Source organism: Haliotis asinina, chromosome 9, assembly GCF_037392515.1.
Source record: "Haliotis asinina isolate JCU_RB_2024 chromosome 9, JCU_Hal_asi_v2, whole genome shotgun sequence".
NCBI classification, from domain to species: domain Eukaryota; kingdom Metazoa; phylum Mollusca; class Gastropoda; order Lepetellida; family Haliotidae; genus Haliotis; species Haliotis asinina.
Genome location: NC_090288.1, coordinates 11,027,833 through 11,050,256, shown reverse-complemented (window position 1 = coordinate 11,050,256; position 22,424 = coordinate 11,027,833). Strand labels below are relative to the sequence as shown.

At 39.0% G+C, this 22,424-nt stretch overlaps 2 protein-coding genes across 2 annotated transcripts; both read left to right on the top strand.

The window, feature by feature from the left end:
• Positions 1 to 7,258: 7,258 nt before the first annotated feature.
• LOC137295883 (glyoxylate/hydroxypyruvate reductase A-like) lies at positions 7,259 to 19,575 on the top strand. Its single transcript, XM_067827445.1, has 9 exons — positions 7,259 to 7,397; positions 9,280 to 9,402; positions 9,925 to 9,962; positions 10,240 to 10,379; positions 12,423 to 12,496; positions 15,785 to 15,872; positions 16,640 to 16,760; positions 17,795 to 17,992; positions 18,560 to 19,575. The coding sequence occupies exons 1-9, from the start codon at positions 7,280 to 7,282 to the stop codon at positions 18,644 to 18,646; spliced, it is 987 nt and encodes a 328-aa protein (XP_067683546.1). The 5' UTR covers positions 7,259 to 7,279; the 3' UTR covers positions 18,647 to 19,575.
• A 1,650-nt stretch (positions 19,576 to 21,225) lies between these two features.
• On the top strand, positions 21,226 to 21,841 carry LOC137296929 (uncharacterized). The gene is made up of 2 exons (XM_067828829.1): positions 21,226 to 21,560; positions 21,652 to 21,841. The coding sequence occupies exons 1-2, from the start codon at positions 21,226 to 21,228 to the stop codon at positions 21,839 to 21,841; spliced, it is 525 nt and encodes a 174-aa protein (XP_067684930.1).
• Positions 21,842 to 22,424: the final 583 nt, after the last annotated feature.

Genomic DNA, 22,424 nt, shown 5'->3' with positions numbered 1-22,424 from the left:
AACCCAGCCAAGATGGCGGCTTGACTGAAGGATTAAATATTTTGTGTAAACATGAAGCCGCACTGCAGACATGCGGCGAGAAATAGATTAGAAATCTAAACTGCTTTTCACTCAACTTATGAAAAAGTTCGTAAAACACTTAAGGGGCAGTTAAAAGGATGTAATCTTTGTAATCTAAACTGTAAACATCCGCTCTCTTTTTAAAACATAAACATACATGTTTCTTTGGGTTTTGTAGAGTTGCTTGCTGCAGTGGTCATCATTATTTGTTCAAAATTTGGGAGAGACAAAATTAGAAAACGGACAGTTTGGTTGAAAACAACCAAGGATCACAACTGCAATACGTCTGGGATTCGAAGAGATGATCTACTGAGCATGATGCAGCTAAGGCACACAACTTACAACAGTTTAGAAACGCATTAACACAAACACAGGGCGTTATCCTAACACTTAACGAATGCATATGTGGCCCCTTCATTGGTTGCATCAGCAATACGGGATTTCTCACCAATGTTGACTGAATCTATAAAGGAGATATTGTGTTAGTTGCATATTCATTTTCACACAGGATGTTACTGTTAGTTATATGTATTTAAAGGATGAATAGCTTCGCAGACTGTGACATCGATATGCTTAATTCAAATCAGCAATATTTACCTTATGAGACATTACTGAAACTGCGGCCAAAGAGAACCAAACTTATGCCACAAGCCATCGTTACACGTAGCATGGTGTACTGCTTCGCTGAAACTTTCCTTTTTGCTATGTCTGGTGTATTGTTTTACGCCGCACTCAGCAATATTTCAGATAAATGGCGGTATAGTCCGTAATTGGCCGAATCTGGGCTATACAATCAATTAATCAACATCATGAGCATCGGTCTACGCAATTGGAAAACGATATATTCGGATCGTGTCAGAGAACTTGACCCCACGATACCGTTTTTCGCCTATTACGACAATCAGTGGTAGCTGAAGACCAGTCCTAAACCAAATCATTTCAGGTGTCGTTTGAAGGTCACATATTTGTTATGAATATCAGTTTTACACTGAATCTGAAATAGTGTTACGGCGACTGCTTTCAGTCTTGCATCACTGACAACTTTTGTAACTGTTCAGTCAAATCAGTTTTCAAGTGGTTATATTACTTCTTTCGAAATTCACATAAAAGATAAATAATAAATTCAGAATAATTCAATCCGGCAAGTTGTCAACATCGGCGTAAAATCTCAGCCCCGTCCGTGACCAGTTCATTTATCATCAGCTCTACAAACCGGCTCGTTGTTAATTCTGGATTATTTCCCCGGTCTCGAGGACTGCTGGTTTAGATAGCTTCCATTGTACATACAAATGAATCGCCAAAGAAAATACAAGGAGCCTGCCGTCCGAAGTTCCACGATTCGCTTGTGTGCAGAATTCAGTCCCTTTGTAGTGCAGGATCCAATGATCAAGGATTCTAACCGGATTATGATTCTCGGTTACATAAGTAGTGTTGGTGAAGGCCGACGTGTTATTGCTTTTGTATTGTCATTTAGAACAAACAAACAAAAAAGATGTGTAACACAATCTCAAAACAGGATACAAGGCTGTATCTATATAAGTAGAAAGGGGCGGTGGGGTAGCAGTGTGGTTAAAGTATTCGCTCGTCACGCAGAAGACCCCGGTTCGATTCCTCACGGGATACAATGAGTGAAGGCCATTTCTGGTGTCCCTTGCCGTGATGTTGTTGTTATATTGGTAAAAAACGGTGTAAAACTAAATTCACTCACTCACTCAGGCACTGAAAGTAGCTAAACATTTTCGAACAATAAACCAACTGGTAAATTATGACTGGCTTGAACCTCATACACCCCAGAACCAGCTAGTATTTACTGAATCGTTACACTTGTCACGGTTACACACGACATCGCCCCACGTGGTCACAATAACCTGCTCTCATTGGACTAGGGGGAAAACTCTAAATACTGTTGATGTTGCTTGTTTAACGAAGCAAAATGTTGTATATATTTTGAATTTTTTTTAACGCAGGATACCAGTATGTTACCCCTCCCACACTTAGCTGCCCATGCGTGTAAGAGGAACCGAATATCATATTGTACATAAACATAGCCCTTCCTTTTCGGAACTTGCAGGGCGGTGTGGTCTTCTCAATGTTTTGACAGCTAAAGGCGTTAGGCTGCGACAGGGTTGATACGCGGGGGGATGGCCGTGTTCAAGTATGTCAATGGTGGACCACGCCCTTCAAGTGCACTTCTCAACAATTGTTGTATTAACCTTGTATATCGTAGTGTGTAATTGTGTATATTAAGTAGAACATAATTAGATTTTCTCCCAGATTTAAAAAAGAAAAACGCGAGGTGGGAGGATTTGTTTGGATCTTTTTTATAAACGATCTTAAGGTATCTGTGAGCTCTAACTGTTGACTGATGTGATTCACATGGTATATGAACGCCGATGGCATTGCTATTTGTTATCTACTACATGTAGTCACTGCAAATACGAGGAAGTAACACTGTTGCAGTTAGTTGGACAAGGAATTAAGGGCTTGACTGAGTGGTGAATTTGAGTGAACGAGTGGACTAAACACGTCAGTGAGTTGGAAAGGAAAAGTAGTTAAGTGTATTGGAAGGATGGGTGAGTGTATTGCGAAAAAGGGTGTGTTTCAAAAGTTGGTGAAAATGTTGAAAAGTTGGTGGGTGCGTTACAAAAGTGATCGAGTGTATTTGAAAAAAATGAGTGTTTGAAAAGTTGGTGAGTATGTTTGGAGAGGCGAGTGAGTTCGTTGGAAAGGTGAGTTAGTGCGTTGGGAAAGTTTGAAAAGTTGGTGAATATATTTGAAGAGTGGGTGAGTATGTTGGAAAAGTGGGTGAGTGCGTTGGAAACGCTGGTGAGTTATTTTGGAAAAGTTGAGCGTGTTAAATAATTGGGTGAGAAAAAGTACATTCGAAAAGTGAATGTTTTGGAAAAAGGTGTGTGTGTATGGGTGGCGGGAGGGGGGAGATGTGGTAGACAATTGTGTGATAAAGTGTGTTGGAAAAGTATGTGAGTGGGTCGGATAACTGGGAAAGTGTGTTTGAAAAGTGGGTGGGTGTGTTGGATAATTGGGAATGTGTGTTTGAAACGTGGGTGAGATTGTTGGGGTGGGTGTGTTACATAATTGAGTGAGAAAGTGTGTCGAACATTTGAGTGAACGAGTGTGATGGACGATTAAGCTTGTTTGTTGATGTTTTAACTCCGCACTCAGCAATATTTCAGCTGCAAGGCGTCGGTCTGTAAATAACCGAGTCTGGACCAGACAATTCAGTGATCAACAGCGTGAACATCGACCTACAAAAGTGGGATACGATAACATGTGTCAACCAAGTCAGCACCTCTTGCTAAAAGCAATAGTTGTTGAATACAAATTCAAAACGAATCGATAATTAAGTAAGTGACTTTGCTAGAAAATTGAGTGAGTTGCAAATGTAAATGAGCTGAAAGAGTAGGTGAGTGTTTGAAAAGGTAATTGAATTAGTTCGAGGTAGTTGGGAGAGTAAGATGGACATTTGTGTGAGATAAACAACTGAGTGAGTGAGCTGGATAAAGGGAGGACTGGCAACCGATATAACCCAGGAGAGGTGCAGTAACTTTCTACCGTTTGTGCACTTCAATCTATATAATCGACTGCACCCAGTTCAATACATTGTTCCTCATACCATATCGGAACCAGCTCGTTGACCATCATGGGACACCAGTGCTTCAGCCCATCACGAAGTAGTGAAGCTTAACCGATGCAGACCGGGGCGTGCCCCACGGCTCTTGATAACAATTCAGTTACACGGGATGTGTTTTCAGTAAACTGACCCGTGACAGTAGTCACATACTGTAAATGCCATGTTGGACAAAATCCGAAAAGAGGTCTGGTTGCACGAAATTGTTAGTAAAAAGTGTCTAATGTGATGAAAAAGATTTTAGTGTAGAAGCTTCTCAGCTTCATTTGTTAAAAATGTTAAATAAAATTACGGTTGTTATGCAAAGCATTTTGGTGAAACAGACGAGGAGGGGACAGTCAGTGAGAATGGTTTTATTCCGCTTTTAGCAATATTCCAGCAATATTAAGGCGGTGGACACCAGACATGGGCTCCACGGAGCTGGGGAAAGTTCTGATAAACCATTGCAAGAATTAATATTGACAGCACAACCCATCGAACCAAAGACCAGCGACTCCAGACACTGTTTGAGACGAAACCCATTGGGTCTGAAAGCTCTTGATCACCCTGACCTTCCAATAGCCTTGGAAACGACCGGGTTCCCATTTAAGATGGAAGAAAAGCAAACATTATATATATGTTTTTCCTCTCAAAATCTGCCGACAACGACAGACTTACTAAAGAAAAAAAGTCATATTTCCAAACACAGCACATCACGGAAACTGCCCCAAACAGGGTGCGCTGGGGCAGATGCTTTCGGTCACAACTGAATGGTTGCGTCCTAGAACATTATGACATAGTTCTGTGGTAGTTGTGTCATTTTAAATTTTGTTAATCTGCGCGGCTATTTCTATTTTGTACTTAGAGAATACTTATTCTGTAATTCTCGAGACCCCGACCTCAGCTGTGCAAGGCTACTGGCATACACTAAAACATCTATACACATGATAAACTGTAACTCGAAATCAGATTGTATGTATTTTGGGGGGGTTATTTTAAACATATTTCTACCTATGATTTTGTTAGGTATTTGGCAGCATTTCAAACATCAAAGTTAAAATGTAGAAAGTGAAAAATGAAACTGTGAAACTGTCGGGTTGCCATTTTAGAAGGATGAAAGCAAACATGATATAGATTGTGTTTTTGTCCTCCCAAAATAAAGTAAACTCGTCACATTTCCACGGTAAATTACGATAAAATATAAAAAGTTAAAATAAAAGAGTAATTAACTCGTTACTAGATGAAACCTTTCCTAATTAAATTATACTTGAGAAAATTAGGTATTGGTATTTTTTATGATCGCTATTTTATCAGTGTGTCAATGAATAAATAAGTCATTATTCAAAATTTCAAAATTCGCATACATCCATTACTATTTTTGTCCAGTATATATTAACACATACGTACATGTAAGAGCCATCAGCGTACGTGAACGTATCTTCGACGTATGCTACGTATATTAGAACTACGTACTCACAAGTCCACCTCCTCTCATAACCAGTGATATTCGAACCCGTGCGTACGAAGTGTTGAGTTTGAGTATGGGGGACAGAGCAACACGGTTTGATATTTAGGGCCATGTTGCCAAATATTACAAACAATACATGTTTTCATAGTGTTTCAACTCAGTAAAATATCTTCGTGGCATATAGGGCACCTAGCGACGGTTAGTTTTGGTTGTGGCACACGGATATAAATTAACAGAATGTTTCTTTTCCACGTTTCGAAAATGTCTGCATCTAAAAGTTGATTTGACGTAATAAAGATGCCAATATGAAAAAAATCAAAGGCATTTCTAACTGGATATAAAATCCATACCTTTTTGTATGGAGGTTTACCAGCTTAAAACTTCAGAAAAATGTTATATATTTTTTTATTAAATCTCCAGAATAAAGATAAAAAGACTATTCCAGTAATGGAATTAATAAAAAAGAGTACACTGCCTAAGAATAACATGCTGTTGGAAGAATTTTTTGTATGTCGAATGAATAACCCCATCTTCATTTAATATTTCATTGAAAAGATATTTTTTATACATTACCCGCTTTTTCCACTAAAGAATACACGTCCACGGATATATTTATACATGGGTGTAACTGCACATGAAAAAAGGTTGTTAAAAAAACACGGCACGCATTTGTTCACACAATGGATCTTGAGGTTTGTTTGAAATAGCATTCATCACAATGCAACTATGATTCTTACAAAAACATAATGAAGAATCTGAAATTGGACGTGGAATGTATCTGTGAATAGATGAACTGTCTACGGACATAATTTAATTGACGCTTCAAGACGTGGGCGTCATAAATTTCCTTCAAATATCTACAGCAAAACAGCTTGATCTGCACTACTGTGCATCAACATTTCGTATACAAAAAAAATAAATAAAAAAAATATAAAAAAACAAAACAAAAAAGACACACAAAAAACAAAAAAAAACATCAAAAAACAAAACAAAACAAAAACAAACAAACAAAAAGCAAAAAAAAACAACAAAGAACAAAGTGACATTTTTTCAAAGCATAAATGTTTCGTGTTTCTGCATTGTCATCTCATCTAAAATGTCTGTGCGCTTAGAATGTATTACAACGCGACAGTCCACATGACCTTGGATACTGTTGTAAGAGTGAGTGAGACAGTTTAGTCTTACGCCGCACTCAGCAATATTCCAGCAATATGGCGGCGGTCTGTAAATAATCGAGTCTAGACCAAACAATCCAGTCATCAACAACTTGAGCATCGATCTGTGCAACTGGGAACCGATGACATGTGCCAACCGAGTCAGCAAGCCTGACCACCCGAAGCCGTTAGTCGCGTCTTACGACATGACAAGCAAGCATGTGTTGCTGAAGGTCTTTTCTACCCCGGACCTCCAGGGGTCTGTTGTTAGAGTTTACGTCAATGCGATAATTGGACAAACATTGTCGCGTCTTGGGTAGTCTATTGTCAGATTTTAGTTGGTTTTGAAAGGGTGACGATGCACACACACGTACGCACGCACGCACCCGCACGCACGCACACACAAAAACACTTGCATAGTGACTTGCATAATGTTTTAACTACTACCACGAGTAGGTTCACGTGCCTATAAGCCTAAAATCTTGACATTTTTTCTCACAGCTGCAAACTGAATATGTCCGCACGTTTGTAACCAAAGATCATGTTCTTTCTCCGATAATTTGTTGAATAAAACAGGCTTGGGTCTACGTCTTGTTGATAACATTCTCCTCCATATTCTTTTAGACGTTCCATATTCCCTCTGCCATATTACCTCTGGCAAAGTACAGTTTTATGTGACAGCTAGCCATGGCAGCATTAACTAGTAATGTGGATTCCAAATGGAATGCTGTGTCGGTGAAGTAGGCTACATGATGATACTCTTGGTGCGGCATAAAATAACATATCTCACAACAGGGACCATTAAGGAACAATCCGACATGTTTACATATCGCATGTATATAATATCATAATCATACAAAGCACCCTGATGGTTAAGTCATGTGATCAGTGATATTATGTCGCATAATATTTCACGGGTCAGCCGTGAAACGCTTGTTGTGGGAAGGGAGGCAACTCTATTCTGGAACTATGGCCGCTGTTTCGCGTGCCTCCCTGGTTGTGGCGTCGAAGGTCCGTGATTTAGCTGCGACAGTGAGGCATTTATTACCACAGGTCGATGTAATTAACATGGAATTAGATGATGCAGGTACGTTGAAATCGGAATATGTTACCACGTTAAACGAGCTATTTTTAACTTGTTCTGCTGGGCAGATATAAAGGATCACTTGACATGGTTTCTTTATGTCAAGGTCGGAAGAAGCCAAGGCGAAAAGAGGGCGAACGTTGTCTCGATTAAGTGTGCATACTGTGAAGTTTAACTGACCACACCGGCTGGTAGAAAAATAAAATGGTCCCACAGATTCAACATCGGCTTTGGCCGGTTCTTCTTTCGAGATTACAATGATTTCGATCTAACGAAATACCCAGCGAGAGATGGTTGACTGGTTTGCCTTTCCTAGAGCCGTTGTGCTCCATGCCGCACATTCTGCAGTTGAAGACAGTGCACTTAATCTAGTACCCGGCATCCTTTCCGCGCGCCACCTTGCGATATGCAAGACGGGGCCCAGCTAAACAGTGCAACAGCCTCATTGAAGTAAGATAGGCCATGAGGAGTTACTCCCCTTGGTTACACTTTGAAAAAAACACTTTACAAACATTTCAATCATGTGTACTTTTGTTTGGTGAAAAACTGTTGAAAAAGTCAAAATCTCTGACGCACATATAATTTGTCAGCTGATTAAAATGAAAGAAACAAGATGGTGCAAGTCCATGCACTACACATGGTGCTGCTATGTGATGCCAGGAGCAGGTGACCAATTGGATTGTGTATCTCATATAGACATGTGAGGTATGGTATCAAAGTGCTAGCACTATAAAACTGACATAGGTCAGAAGTGGTGAAAGTGTTCCAGCAACACTTGGCAGGAATATTGCTGTAAGTTAAATCATCTTGAATGGTTCACCCATCCTCACAAATGACTTGTGTATCTTACCCAAGATATCACATTTGAGTTGGCCTTAACTGAAAAAAAAAGAGTAAAATTTGAAATGTGAAGTGTGACAACAATATTTGTGACAACCATATTTTCATATCTGTCGGACGTTTTAGAATTATTCATCTGACAATTCTCACTTCAGCCAATAATCATTATCGCTGTCATTAGATTATCCTGTGTCCACATATTCATGACTCTTTTTATTTGAGTTCAGTTCATCACCAACCTTTCCACAGCCAGCCAGTATTTATACTCAAAACATCAAAACGTACCCTTCTCACATAAGTTAAAGTTGGGTACCCCTGTTTGTGAGCTTTTTGGGATGTGACAGCTGGATCATATGCCTGTTACCTTTATGTTATGCAATTGCTTCCCTTTGTCTTGCTTTTAACCATACTTCATATTATGGCCACACAAGCATTTATCCTGAGGTATACTTGTTCAAGAGTTATCTCCCCTTGTCAAATATAATTTGGGTATTTGGGTAATTAATCTCCATTAATTGGAGATAATGTTGATACCATCTGTTAAAACATGTTTTTCATTTCTGAATATTAATCTAGTGCGAATTTCTGTATGGAAATTCATGTAAAGACATCTTCTTGATATAAAAATCTCATTTTGGTTTGATGAATCAATATTTTTTAAAATTCCGTTTTTTTAGAAGTGTATTGATGTTTCAATCCTACATACTCTCTTGAAATTTGATTTTCCAGCTTTACTTCATATCAATGCTGAAATATCTTTATAATAATGCATTCTGATTAATTAAAGTAAACATTTTTCTTTTAAGACACCTTTTATTGACATATTACTTTCAACAGATGGTGTAACAAATGCAATGGTGACTTGCTATTTATTGCTTAATAAGATTCAAGACACATTATTCTATAAAATGATGCCAAATTTAGCAATTTCTGGGCATTTTGATATTTTGTATCCAACCGCTTTAAGATAGATGGACCAACATCTAGGGACAACAAATATTTCTCACTTTTCTTTAGATGTTTAAAATCTCTGTGTAATCACCAGGTTTGGTCCCAGAGAGCAGCCTGCATCAAATCAGCGGTGTGGTCCTCTGTGACCCACAGGTGGTGGTGCAACTGGCCAAACAGAGTGATCTCCCTTTGAAGTGGGTTCACTCAACATGGGCAGGTAAGTATTGTTTTTACAACACAAATAAGTATGGTTAATTTATATCAAATTCAAAATGGCAGGTTATCTCTAGCACTCTATTGTCGTGACCATCTTCTCAAAAACAAATGGGACTATTGATAATGATATATCGAGTGAATCGGTTCATGAAAAGTGTACCGCTAAATATCGCATTGTGAACTTGGAATTGCAGTATACCGGTTAACAAGTATTACCGCTCAACCCTAATGCAGAATGACAGATCGTTCTGATATGTCCCATACTGAATGTCCTCATATCATGGTCGAATTTTGCAATTATTAAACATGACTGTCAATGCTTTTTGCTTTTGTGAAGTGTCTATCTTTGGTAACATTTTAGATTTATTAAACTACAAGACCTTAAGTATTTTTTATTTTAAATGAATGATGAGCCGGCGTATAGATGCTTACCTCTTCATCTGCTGAATCTAAAACAATTTTCCATTTGATATGTGTCTTTCAAATGCAAATGCAAGTTTCAAGTTTGTTAAATTATTTCCAGGGGTTGAGGGTATCATGTCTGTTGTTCGAGAAAAACAGGTACTTATGTCGTTTATACCCCAAATCATTTTAAACAGTTAAATAATTTCTCTTCCACAATGCTCCTTTATAAGTACATCATTAAGTTTCATCACAAAATTAATTTTGCTTTTATAATGAGGGTTTCACCACAATGATCCAGCATCGCTTTGTGCTTACATCCATCGACAAACCATCATGCTATTTTCTAAATCTGAAGTACTGTTTAATACCAAACGCAGTGTTAAAAGTTGTTCTGCATATTTGGGACAGTACAATTTTGGTTTTCTTCTTTCAGATGCAGCCCAAATTTCTCTTCTCTCGAACTGGTGATGGCTATGGTCAGCTTATAGGGGAATATGTAATTGCTCATGTGATAGCTTATGAGAGAAGATTCAAACAAATGTTCAAAGGCAATGAATCAAGAATCTGGGATGCGTGAGTATTATGATCATAACAGACGAAGATACTGAATTCTGGTCCCAACCCTAATTTAAAGTGGTATGAATAGAATAAGCTTTCACATACCATTGTTTTTTGTCCTAGCACTGACAGACATCATTATTCTGATGCAATGGCTTGATTAAATAAACAAGTATACATTAATAAATTAGTTATTAGTTTTTAATTTACTAGTCATTAAATGTAAGAAAAATTCCTACCCACCCTAAATTTTGAGGAGGTGTAATTGGAACCACAATGACATTTTTATTTGGCCATAGGGTCATTGTGTGGTCAATTGTGACATTGTTATGGCTGCTATCAAAGGGGAACTGTTCTTTGTCGAGACAAATCGCTTGCTTTCCTGGAGACAGATACAGGCTCTTTAGTTGATACTGATGTTACAGTCTTGTAAAGATGAATTTTAATTACTGTAGTTGGTATTCAGAATGTTATAAAGACTTGAAATTTGCAAATTATGTGTTGGAAGAATATTTTTGCAGTTACTTGTGACATGCGATCTCTCCATTTCATATGAGGTGTGGAAACAGGGTGCAGTTAACTTTACGATGCTGTCTGTGGTGAGGGATGTGTCCAGCTGGTCAGTGTGAGTCTGTAACTTGCTGTTTAGGATTTGGAGGTCTTCCTGCAGTGGTATCTTGGTAAAAAGGTGACATGATAACTGACCATGTGACCATCTTTAACTTTGTTGACAAAGGTACTGTAATCACTGATGGAGGATTTTCCTTCTTTTCCCAGTGGTGGTAGTAGTTTGGCAAGATTCGGGGCTGTATTGTGAAAAACTGAGCCCATGGAACAAACAAGTATTCTGATTTTGACCGGATATTTTTCCGTGGTGGCATGTGATCCTGTGCACAAATTTCAGGTCATGAATCAGTTGAACTTTGAAAATGTGGAGCTTGGACAGTCCTTGGATGGGTGACCATGTTTGGCAGCTTTACTCCTGAGAGTTTCTAGGACTTCAGTCCTGCCTCACAGTGAAGCACATGACATGTGGTCTCACTGTAGGCAACTGAGTTTGTTCAAATTTGCCTCTGTTCACACAGCAGGAAATGGGTACCCGATGGGATAAGTCTTGTAACCACTAACCTTCTAGCCCCTGACAGGCTTGGTGGGTTCTTGTACGGATGGTCCACTAACTGCATGGATTCCTCTGTCTCCATGATGACAACTAGTTTGCCCTTATACGCCTCTGTGATGGTGATGATCTCATCATGTTTTTATTTGGCTATGGCTATTGTCTCATCCCTGTTCACCCGATGAAGGAGCAAGAATTGGCTCTGGAATGTCATGTGGACAATGAAAAGAAGTTGTTATCCATAGAATGTGTCATGTAATCATGTTCTTCAGCTTCTAAATGCCTTTCAAAAATTTCATTCTCCATTTTGTGTCAGTGTAGTTTGACTCAATAGTTGCAAAGTGATTGGCGTTGTTCCTCCGTAAGATGTTCAGAATGTGTAAATGTGTTTTTGTGTAAAATCACATATGTGATAATCCTGAGGTTGCAGTTTACACCAGGACTAAAGGTGCACCATAGTGCAACTGATACAACATGGTTGCAGCGAATTCACTGTTAGGAGATTGTGATGCATGAATATACAATGATTTTTAGAAAGTTGTGAAATGTAACATGTGTTATATATTATTCAAGAAATGGGAGATATTCCATTTGGCAAGCATACCACTAGCCAATTCCAAAACATATGAGAAAGTGTAATATATATCCATACAGATGAAATGTTTCCAAAGCAATGGAATAAATTGTCTTCATCTGCATCTGCCTTGGCTTCATCATTTGGATTTTATCAATCTCGTAAATCCAATATCCCCTACCTATTATAAATGGCATATTTTGGATTACACAGATTGTAAGCAGATTATATCACTTTCTGTCATCCAAATTTCCAAATCTAGTGACTTTTGCGTACCTTCCGATTGAGAAGCTCTGGTCTTGTGTTTGTTTATAGGTTGTCAGTATGTTTTCTCCTTTTTTGAAGAACGGTGTATTTTCTTTCACAGAAGTTACAAGTATTTTCGCTCTTTGCCGAGTTTGACCATTGGGGTACTGGGTCTTGGCCAGATTGGGACAGAAAGTATGTACATATATAGATATTTTTATCTCATTGAGTGATGTGTTGTGGTGTGCATGGATTGAAGTGTATGTGTGGGGTTGGTGAAGGTGATAATGGTGCTGCATGATTTGTGTTGTGGTAGATATTTTGTGAATGTTGTAAAATAAAGGGCATGCCTGTGTTATAGCCTGTGCACCAAACTTCACCAGACACTTGCATACCAGCCCCTCACACAAGCCCAGAATACCATCTCATCTTGCCAACTTCCTCATACCAGCCAATTTTATTTGATCCTCCTTATACCAGACCTGCATACCAGCCTGTTTCATTTGAACCCTCTTATGTCAGACCTGCATACCAGTCTGTTTTGCTTTATCAATCTTATACCAGACCTGGATATCAGCCTATTTTATGTCATTCCCCTTATATCAGATCTCCATACCAGCCCATTCTATTTGATCTCCCTAATACCAAACCTGCATAGCAGGCTGTTGTATTTTATCCCCCTTTATCAGACCTGCATAGCGGCCTGTTTTATCATCCCCCACTGTGTATTTAGCTGAAGTGAGGGATATAGTATTATACTCTGTCCATCTGTGGGTACGTACAAATTGAAATAAGACCCGTTGACTAGATTCTTTTCGTATTTGGTTCCTAGGTTCATCCTGGTATGGGAAAGGTGGCAGTCAGGTTTAGTGAAAATGATCATCATTTCAAGGTCATGGAGGCACTTTGAAGATTTCAGTGTGTTAACCTGCATGTTAAGATTGTTAGTTGGATATCTCAAGAACCAAAGAGCAGGGCCCAGTCGATATTGGTGACATGTTTAAGGTCACTTCACTTCAAGTTGAGACAGCTTGAAGATTTCAGCATATTAAACTGCAGGTTAAGATTGTCAGTAAGATATCTCAAGAATGGTTCACTGGGTTTTGTTCACTTTTCACAGTCTTTCACGTCTTCCCTTGAATGTTTTTCAGTAAGCAATTTCTTTATTACTATTTTTGTGTATTTCATACACTAGGACATTGTCAAGGTCAAAGTGAGTCTTGAAAATATTTGTGTGTTTGGACAACTACAGAGCATGATATCAACAGAGGTTGACATGTTTTTGTTGACATTTAACTTCATCTTAAACTATGACCTTTACTTTCATTACTTTCTTCCCAACTGGCACGGATAGGCAGCATATCTTGATAAATTACACAAATATTTGTGCAAAAATACAATTCCTATTGAGTCTGTTTTTCGTAATGAAAGATTTGGTCTTATATGAGTATACTAAGAAATGTGCATTTTTAGCTTTCCCTAATAACTGAGGTATATTTAGCAGGGATGAGAAATTTCCGCGGATCCGCGGAAATCCGCGTTTTTTTACATCCCCAGGGTCATTTTTCTGAAACGTCTAAATATATATACAGTGTTAATATTGATTTTAGAAGCTATATTTAGTGTGTAAAATGCCAAAATCCCAGGAGCTTCCGGGGGGCTTCGCCCCCCTGGGCCCCCGACCAGGCTCCGCCCTGGACCTGGCTGGGGGCCAGTTGCCCCCAAACCTCCGACTAGTTTTCAGCTGTAAATGAAAATTTCCATTCTCATCCCTGATTTAGAGATTCTGTTTCAACATGTGAACCTGGCAACTTTCAGTCGTTTTTATTGTGTCTCATATTACAGATCAGTTATGAAAGACAAACACGTGAACCAACTTTTATGCTTTATCATAATTTTACAAAATAACCAACTGAGTTTTAGTGAGGTGGGTAATGAACACAAGAGAGCACACAATTCAGTGACCCAAAATGTTATCTGTATCTTTTGTTCTCATATAGGGTTTGCACAGCACGTGCTTCATACCACCTGTTATATATAATCCTCACATATATCCTCAGATATGCATCCCAGCATCCTCATACCAGATTCTCCCCCTTACACTCACATGATCATGTGACAGTGTTCTCACCCTCATGTAATCAGCCTCTTGCTCCCATCCCTGCCACACCCTCATTTGCATATTCTAAGAAACAGACAAATCTACTGAACAGCATTAGCAACACAAGTTTAAAAAACAAAATCTCATAAAAGTAAGCGTTCATGTTTATGTCTTCTATTTAAAAACTTGACAAAAAGCCAGAGTTGCATTTCATTTGGTGGTCAGTATATTTGATTAATCTGAATTTTGTCATGACACTTTGACAGCACAGAGCTGAATGTATACTGGTGATGTGTTGGGTCAACTACTGATTACTTCCATATATGATAAGGTTAATACCATAAATATGACTTTTTCCAATGTAGCCCATTTGTTATATGTAGCTGTAGCACTTCTTTAACATTCATATTCAGTATTCTCTCATATTCCATTGGCCTTGTGTCTGTCATGTGACTCTGTGACAGAAGCAGGTATGGACTCCGTGTTCAGGGGTTAAAAAATCCCATTGCCTGATGCCCAGGATATGTCACTTTTCATTTTGGGCAATCAAATAATGGTATCTTAATTTTCTGTGGGCTACTAGATAATTTCCACTTATGGTTTCAAAAAACAAATAAACCTGGATTTTATTTCGTATCTGCTCAAAATGTAGACATTTAATTTCACTGTGATATTAAAGTAGAGTTTGTCTTTCAATGTGGTTTATCACTTATCGTGTAGTCTAGTAAACATTAACATCAAATACCATGTTGATTTATTCTTGCATAATTACATCATTATAATGTCAGGGCAAGTGAAAAATTAGTCAGGACAAGCTACTTGCTTAAAGTCACTTGCCCTATAGCTTTTAAAAAACATTTTGAACCTGTGATGTTATGAGTGATGATTTATGATTATATCTTCATTTACAATGAGTATAATTGGACTTTAAGAGAGTCATTCCAAATTATGTTAATCAATTTCTCCATTTGTTGGAACTTGATATTTTTCTAGCTAAGAGTTTTATATGTTGCAGCTGATATTGTCTCTGCTCTGCATTTTAGAATAACAGAATTTTAGATTTACATGATTAATATTGTTATCAGAGATCTGAAATAATTAATACCAAGTTCACACTTTTGTATGTCATTTAACCTGAATGTGAAGATCTGGATTAGAATCTTTAGCAGCTATGGGATCGTTTTTTCAGGCTCAGTGATTTGGCTGTATCCCAGTTGCTCATGCTGTCCATCACTGGATCGTCTGGTCCAAGCTCGATTATGTCCAAACTGCTGACATATAGCTGGATTATTGCTGTGTTTAACAATAAAGAAATAACTTGTAGAAAAGCATGAGCGATTGCCATTAACCAAAGCCATGTTTTAACCAACATTTCTTTCCAGTTTCCCGAATGTGTAAGGCAATGGGAATGACGGTATGGGGGATGGCTACAGGGCAGAAGAAAACTTACCAGTACATCGATGAATTCAGGTATGTCGTCTACAGGAACATATATTTGTTTAAGTGGTTAGCATGTTTATTCAATCCACATAGGCCCAGAGCGGATAATGTAGAGTCACCCCTTGCAGTAACATGGGTCATGGGGTCACCTGCGTTATGAGACACCTGCGATATAGTAACTTTTACATAGCACAGAATAAAGGCCAAGTAAAATCGTATTTTCCATGGACGTAAGCGAACTGCTATTGTGTATATTGTGTATAATATATTTGGTGAGTTACTTAACTGGGCAGCTCTTTGCAAGCAGTCGGTCAGCAACATCACATGAACTTACAATGACTCTCGGGAGGCAGATGCGTTCTGGTTTGGAGATAGTTTTGTGGTAGAGTGTCAAATGCTGCTTTATCCATATACCTGTTAAATTTGATCAAAAATTCATGTTTTTGCTTTAATGGAGTGGAAATGTATAAAGACGGTATAGGTATAGCCTCTACTGTCATGTACACAGTTAATATTCAGTCTGAAAATATATAACGTTGCTAGAAACAACACACAACAAATAAGACTGTTCAATTTGTAAAGGCGTGTGAGCGAGCTCAGAGATTCGGAAAGAATTCTAGATTTGTTTCATTTTGGGTTTTCACTTTGCAGAAGGGACTGGGTGAAAGGGGAGGTAATGTTGTTCAGGACAGTGAGAGACTTGATATGCACAGCATACATACTGGTGTTTATGTGATGACGATGTTCAATGTCATCAATCACTGGTATACTAACTTTAGAATGTGTTCCATTTCCAGGTGTCCAGATGACCTCTCTGATCTGCTATCTCACTGTGACTACATCTGCAACATCCTCCCCAGCACCCCACTCACCCGGAACCTTCTGTCAGGCAAGGTCCTTGAGTGTTGTGCCCCAAGGGTAAGTCTTGTTGCAACTTTTGCTTCACTCACCCAGAACCTTCTGTCTGGGGAGGTCCTGATGTGTTGTGCCCAGAGGGTAAGTCATGTAACTGTTGCCCCACTTACCCGGAATCTTCTGTCTGGGGAGGTGTGATGTGTTGCACCAAGAGAGTGAGTCATGTAACTGTTGCCCTCTCACCCTGAACCTTCTGGCTGGGGAGGTCTTGATGTGTTGGGCCTAGAGGGTGAGTAATGTAACTGTTGCCCCACTCACCTGGAATCTCATGTCTGGGGAGGTATGATGTGTGCTGTCGCAGCCAGTTTTTAAAGCTGCTGTCTGAAGACCAACATATCTTGTCTGTAGCTCCTAAGTTGTGTAAATAATTAAATTCAAGTGACTGTTTCAGTAAGCTGTTTTTTTCTAGAAATGATGCTATTTGCATGTTGGGCAAATGTGCAGCAATCCTTGACATCTCCAGGGTATGTGTTCTGATAAGTCTCCACTATACCCTGGATGCATCTATGGCCCAATAAATTTATTACCTCCTTTGGCTAGCTTTTTATCCAATCAGGTGTCTACACTGGGAAGTTGAGAGTACCAATCACAATTCACTTTTGCTTTTCAATTTTCCAACCGATTAAACTTGGCAACACAAATCATGCAGAGGTTCTCTGAAAGAAGTAGAAGGAGTTCTTGCATATATTTTTTAAAAGTTTCAGACCTGATTTTACCCGAATCTGAGTTGCACTCCGATCAAACATTTGGAGTTGCAACCACTATCATTGTTGAAACTGTCAAACTTGGTTGTAACTGTGGCTTTGCTGATTGACTACTGTGAGAATGTGGAGCCAGCCAAGGGAATTAATATGGTAAAATCATGACCAGTAGATGCATCCAGGGTATAGTGGAGATTCATCGGAACGTATTCCCTCAAGATATTGAAGACGGTGTGCAGCAACTATATGCTGTTGTCAATGTGTTTAGTTATTATTAATGTAGATTAATTTTTTGCTTCTATTTTAAGCATTAATTTTTCTGTAAAATTGTAACAGAAAAGTGTCCTCATCAACGTGGGTCGTGGTGACATCATAGACGAAGATAGTCTCATCAATGCTCTCAACCAAGGTTGGCTCAGCGGAGCAGTACTGGACGTGTTTGTTAAAGAACCTCTTCCTGAAGGTAGTCCACTGTGGACTATGCCAAACGTAACTGTCTCCCCTCACGTCTCTGGTCCAAGTCTAGACACACAGGTATGGTTGACCTTGTAGATCTGGATTAGACTGAGTGAGGTTTTATGATCATTTCAGCAATATTCCAGCAACATTACTGCGGGGGTAGATATGGATTATAACTTGTTTCCAACAATCCATGCTTGTCTGAAAAGGTATCTTGCTGTTAGTCGATGTTTTGTCTGTCTGCCCATCCATAATTATTTTGTTTTCCGAAGCATAACACAAAAACCAATAAATATTTTTCAACAAATATTGGTAGATACATAAGACAGAATCTAAAGTGGTGCCTTTTGCTATTTACAGAGTTTGGTCATATTTATTACTTTGATGTGCATGGAAATGGTTTTCAGTTGGCCGCAAAAGAAAGGGATGGGCTTTGTTTCAGGAGTACAACTAGAAAAGGATGGAAAGACAGACGAGGCTTCAACTGTATCCCCACACATTACATGATAGATCCAGAGTATATTTTTGTACTGCTTCTCTCAGAATGAACATGCAGTTTCATAAAAAGATATACCCCCAAACTTTTGATGATCCAGACTAGTAGATCAAGATATATGTTAACCTACTTATGTTGTTTTTCAGATAGCAGAAGGATTTGTCCAGAACTATCAACTGTTTAGTGAGGGAAGTCCCTTAAAATACCAGGTTGACTGGAATAAAGGATATTGACTTCAATCATTGACAGGAAATACCAGTAATTTGAATGTTTTCAAATACTAAATATTAGGATATATTTTATTTGTTTTGATGTAGAGTGTAAAGAAAGAAATTGTTCTGAATATTTACACAGACATTTCAGCAAATGATGTTTTCCTTGATTGACAAAAGGACTGAAATATGGATTTGGGAAATAATTTTATTTTCCTTGTATCCCTGGCAACCAGATAATACCAACTGATAAGGTTGTCTTGGTCATCATTTCAGTAAAGTTTGCATGTACTATCAGTGACCCAGTCCACAAAGAGTTTGTAGCATTATCTGACTGCCGATCAAGGTGTATTGGTGAAAGCATCTGTCTGGAGAGGGGAAGGTCTTGGGTTTGATCTCCGGTCGCATCATACCAAAAGACATTGAATGTGGTACTTGTTGGTCCCTGCCTGGCGCTCAGCATTAATGGGTTCAACAAAGACTGGGCTGTTTGGAGTCAGTGTAATGTGCCTGAGGGGGTATTCATGCTTATGGTATCACAGTAAGCTAAAACTGTAAACCCAGCTTACGTCTGGGCTTGTACAAGCAGCCACACACAGAGACTTGGACCTGGTCATATGGTCTCTGGTCATATGAACAAAATAGCTATTGTAATTGTCAAGTTTATTTATGATAGGATAATGAAGTAGTGCTCCAAATGCTTTGTGGATCTAGCAGCAGCATCACACTTGATGTCCCAGTGCTGCAGTATAATATCTTCCACAATAAAACCAGACTATGGATTTATGTTTAAACAGAATGGCTATCTCCTACTTAGCTACTCGGAATATTGAACCAGATTTTTATGTGTTAAGTTTGTTATTGGACTATATTTTACTAATAAAATCATACCAGATAGGACTGATGTGGATTTTGACTTTTGTTGTGATTGGTGCATTAAACGTTTCCTCTGAATGACCCCTTTGTTGGAGCTGGTTTTCAACTTTCTCCCTCATAGGGACCTCCAGCCATATGTGTGCTGCCATGTGTGTGCTACCATCGCTCAGTCTTTGTTGATATTTTCAGGCTCAGATCCTCAGCCAGGACCAGAAGAGTGAGTGAGTTTAGTTTTACACTGTTTTGGCAATATTCCAGCAATATCATGGCGGGATTATCAGAAATGGACTTCACACCACACAATAGAGATGGACGGGTGGTTCTTAATGTGGATTTTGATGATGATGATGATTTTGATGATGATGATGATGATGATGAGTGTCGATGGCCATGCAGATTAAAGTAAAGTAAACTTAGTCTCTGGAGTATCCGTGTGGTTAAGGCGTTCTCCCCCGTCATGCAGAGGCCACGGGTTCGATTCCTCATATGGGTATCTCGTCGCGATGTTGCTGGACTGTAGGTAAAAGCGGGGTAAAACTGAACTTGCTCTGACCCACCAACCACGCTGCGCTATCGGAATTCTAGAACTGACTGAAACGGCTGTAAAATATATTCAGCCTTGCCCACAAAAGTTTTATCAGTAAGCATTGGAAAGTGGAGAAAGTCTCTGTAACTGGACGTAAAAGATATAGCGGTTTTTTTTCTAAAATCGTATGTTCATTGGCAGTTATATGTACACCATCCGACTTGAAATTGAGTATTCTACATCTCTGCCTAATTTTCAGATAGTTTGGTCCAGAGCCGTGTGAGCTCAATTCTCACACAGCGTTAACTTTGTAGAACTTGTGAAATTGCGAACCATTTTAATACGTTTCGTTTAACCTTATATAGATGTACGTCTGTGCGATAATCTCAGTATCCAACCTATCATAGGCGCCTTATAGTCCCTGAAAAAACGCGATGTTCATTTCTACCTAACACCTTTCGTAATGCAAACACCCGAAATAAAGTATCTCTAGATCTGCAGAGTTTCTGAATCTCTCAGCTCACTGTGACTCTTCAATTCAGAGATAATACTTTCTAGCAAAAGTGATAAATTTTTTTTTCATATTGACCGTTTGTCTGTGTATCATTGTAAAGTAAATTTAATTACTCTAATATACATGATATTTATTTCAAAATGAGTTTAATATTCCGATTACATTTGCCAGTATTTTTTTTCACACCAAAACAAATGTTACAGAAGTAGTTGCCATCAGTTGATGATTGATCATAGAAAATAATACAATAAGAATGGAATTTTGAAAATTGATCATGATGGGAAAAGACGGCAACGTCCAAAAAGGTCCATGATCAAACCCTACTTTTGTTTATGCATTGGTGTGTGTAAACCGATGGACAGAACATTTTAATTTAAAATAAAGTATAAAACCATTTCCTGAGGAGGCACTAAGTATAGGAATTAATAAAATGAATAGATATTCCGCCCGTTTCTCCCCTTTCTGTGAACGAAAGTTCAGAATGGGAAATAAACTAGGTCCCGTCTCTCATACGTTAATATAATAACCTTTGCGTAGGTTGACGCGCTAAGGGAGCTTGCAACCAGTTGAAATGGTAAGGGCCTCGTCAGTGACGTCACGATATTATGACGTCATGTTATTGTCTCGTCCAGATTCGTGGAGACTGGCCGTGCATGTTATAAAGGCCATAGATTATTGTTTAAAATGGGTTGCAAACAGACCAAGGTTATTCCTATCAAGCAGACATCTCCCGAGGAGGCTCTGACAGGCAAGATAAACTGTCCTCACGAGCTGTACTACGCCAAGAGTCAGGTGACACGGCCCACACCCCGTCTGTCAGGGGAGGAGATTCTCCAACAGCTCCGAGATGAGGGTTTGGTCCCCGACCGTCAGTCCAGCGGAGTGGCCTTCTCTGTCCCCGCTGTGGACGGGGTTGTTCCCCGTGGCAAAGCTCCCCGACGTCTGGAGCAAATCCCAGTGCGATGCTTCTATACAGCTGAGAGGAGGAGACAGAAGGCTGATCAGTTCCGAATGAACAGGTAACATATTTGTGACGAAAGGTCTAAAAATACTAAAGGACACTTATATTGCTCTTGATATTGATCTAACTTCTGTATGCTTTGTTTACAGGTTAGTGGATCAAGTCCAGAGGAAACAACTGGACAGAGAAATCAAGCATAAAGCTGTCAAGGACGAGAAGAAACGTCGCCTGTTCCTGAAGAAAATGAGGGCGGAACATCAGCTCCAGATGAGGGAGGAGAAACTGAAGAAGCTGGAGGAAGATCGGGCGGCGAAGAGGAAGAAGCCAGTGGAGAAGTAGACGAAGGGGAGAGCTTTGATGATGGTGGCTGGGATGAAAATGCGGGTAATGCAAATATGAATGAATAGATAACAAGTAAAAAGCAGCATTACCCGAAAAAAGAAGATAATGAACAAAAAGAGAAGCACCAGGCCAAGCGAAACAGGGAGCCAGAAGATGGGGCTGAAATTAATATTCCTTGGAATGATGACGTCTAAAAATACTTTAGTTTTCTATCAATGTATTTACGAGGCCTCTTTACGATGGTCTATGCGATGGTCGTATGAGAGAGGGACACATATATATAAACTTTTAGAATAACCTTTAAATACTTTCTACATTTTTAATGTCGTTAATATTGAATGCAATAGCTGTTTTCTTTATGTTTATAATAAAATGGCATCTAAAGTCCATATCTTGTGTGTCTGTATTGTTTCATGCCACATTACTGTTATGTGACATCGTTTTAAACAAATTGGAGTCGACCTGAAAGTTGGATACTTTTTCGGGACATCAGCAGTAAAATCACTCGAGGAACGTGTCGAAGTCCCTTGCTAAACGTGCAAATAGTCTAGAGATTAGCTCCGGCCTGATTTATTAGGAC

Bases quoted from the DNA above. Each gene is read 5' to 3' on its own strand.
- LOC137295883 (XM_067827445.1), top strand. From the start codon at position 7,280: ATGGCCGCTGTTTCGCGTGCCTCCCTGGTTGTGGCGTCGAAGGTCCGT. The intron at 9,403-9,924 runs GTAAGTATTGTT...AATTATTTCCAG, and splicing joins GGTTCACTCAACATGGGCAG to GGGTTGAGGGTATCATGTCT. The intron at 16,761-17,794 runs GTAAGTCTTGTT...AAATTGTAACAG, and splicing joins TTGAGTGTTGTGCCCCAAGG to AAAAGTGTCCTCATCAACGT.
- LOC137296929 (XM_067828829.1), top strand. From the start codon at position 21,226: ATGGGTTGCAAACAGACCAAGGTTATTCCTATCAAGCAGACATCTCCC. The intron at 21,561-21,651 runs GTAACATATTTG...CTTTGTTTACAG, and splicing joins GATCAGTTCCGAATGAACAG to GTTAGTGGATCAAGTCCAGA.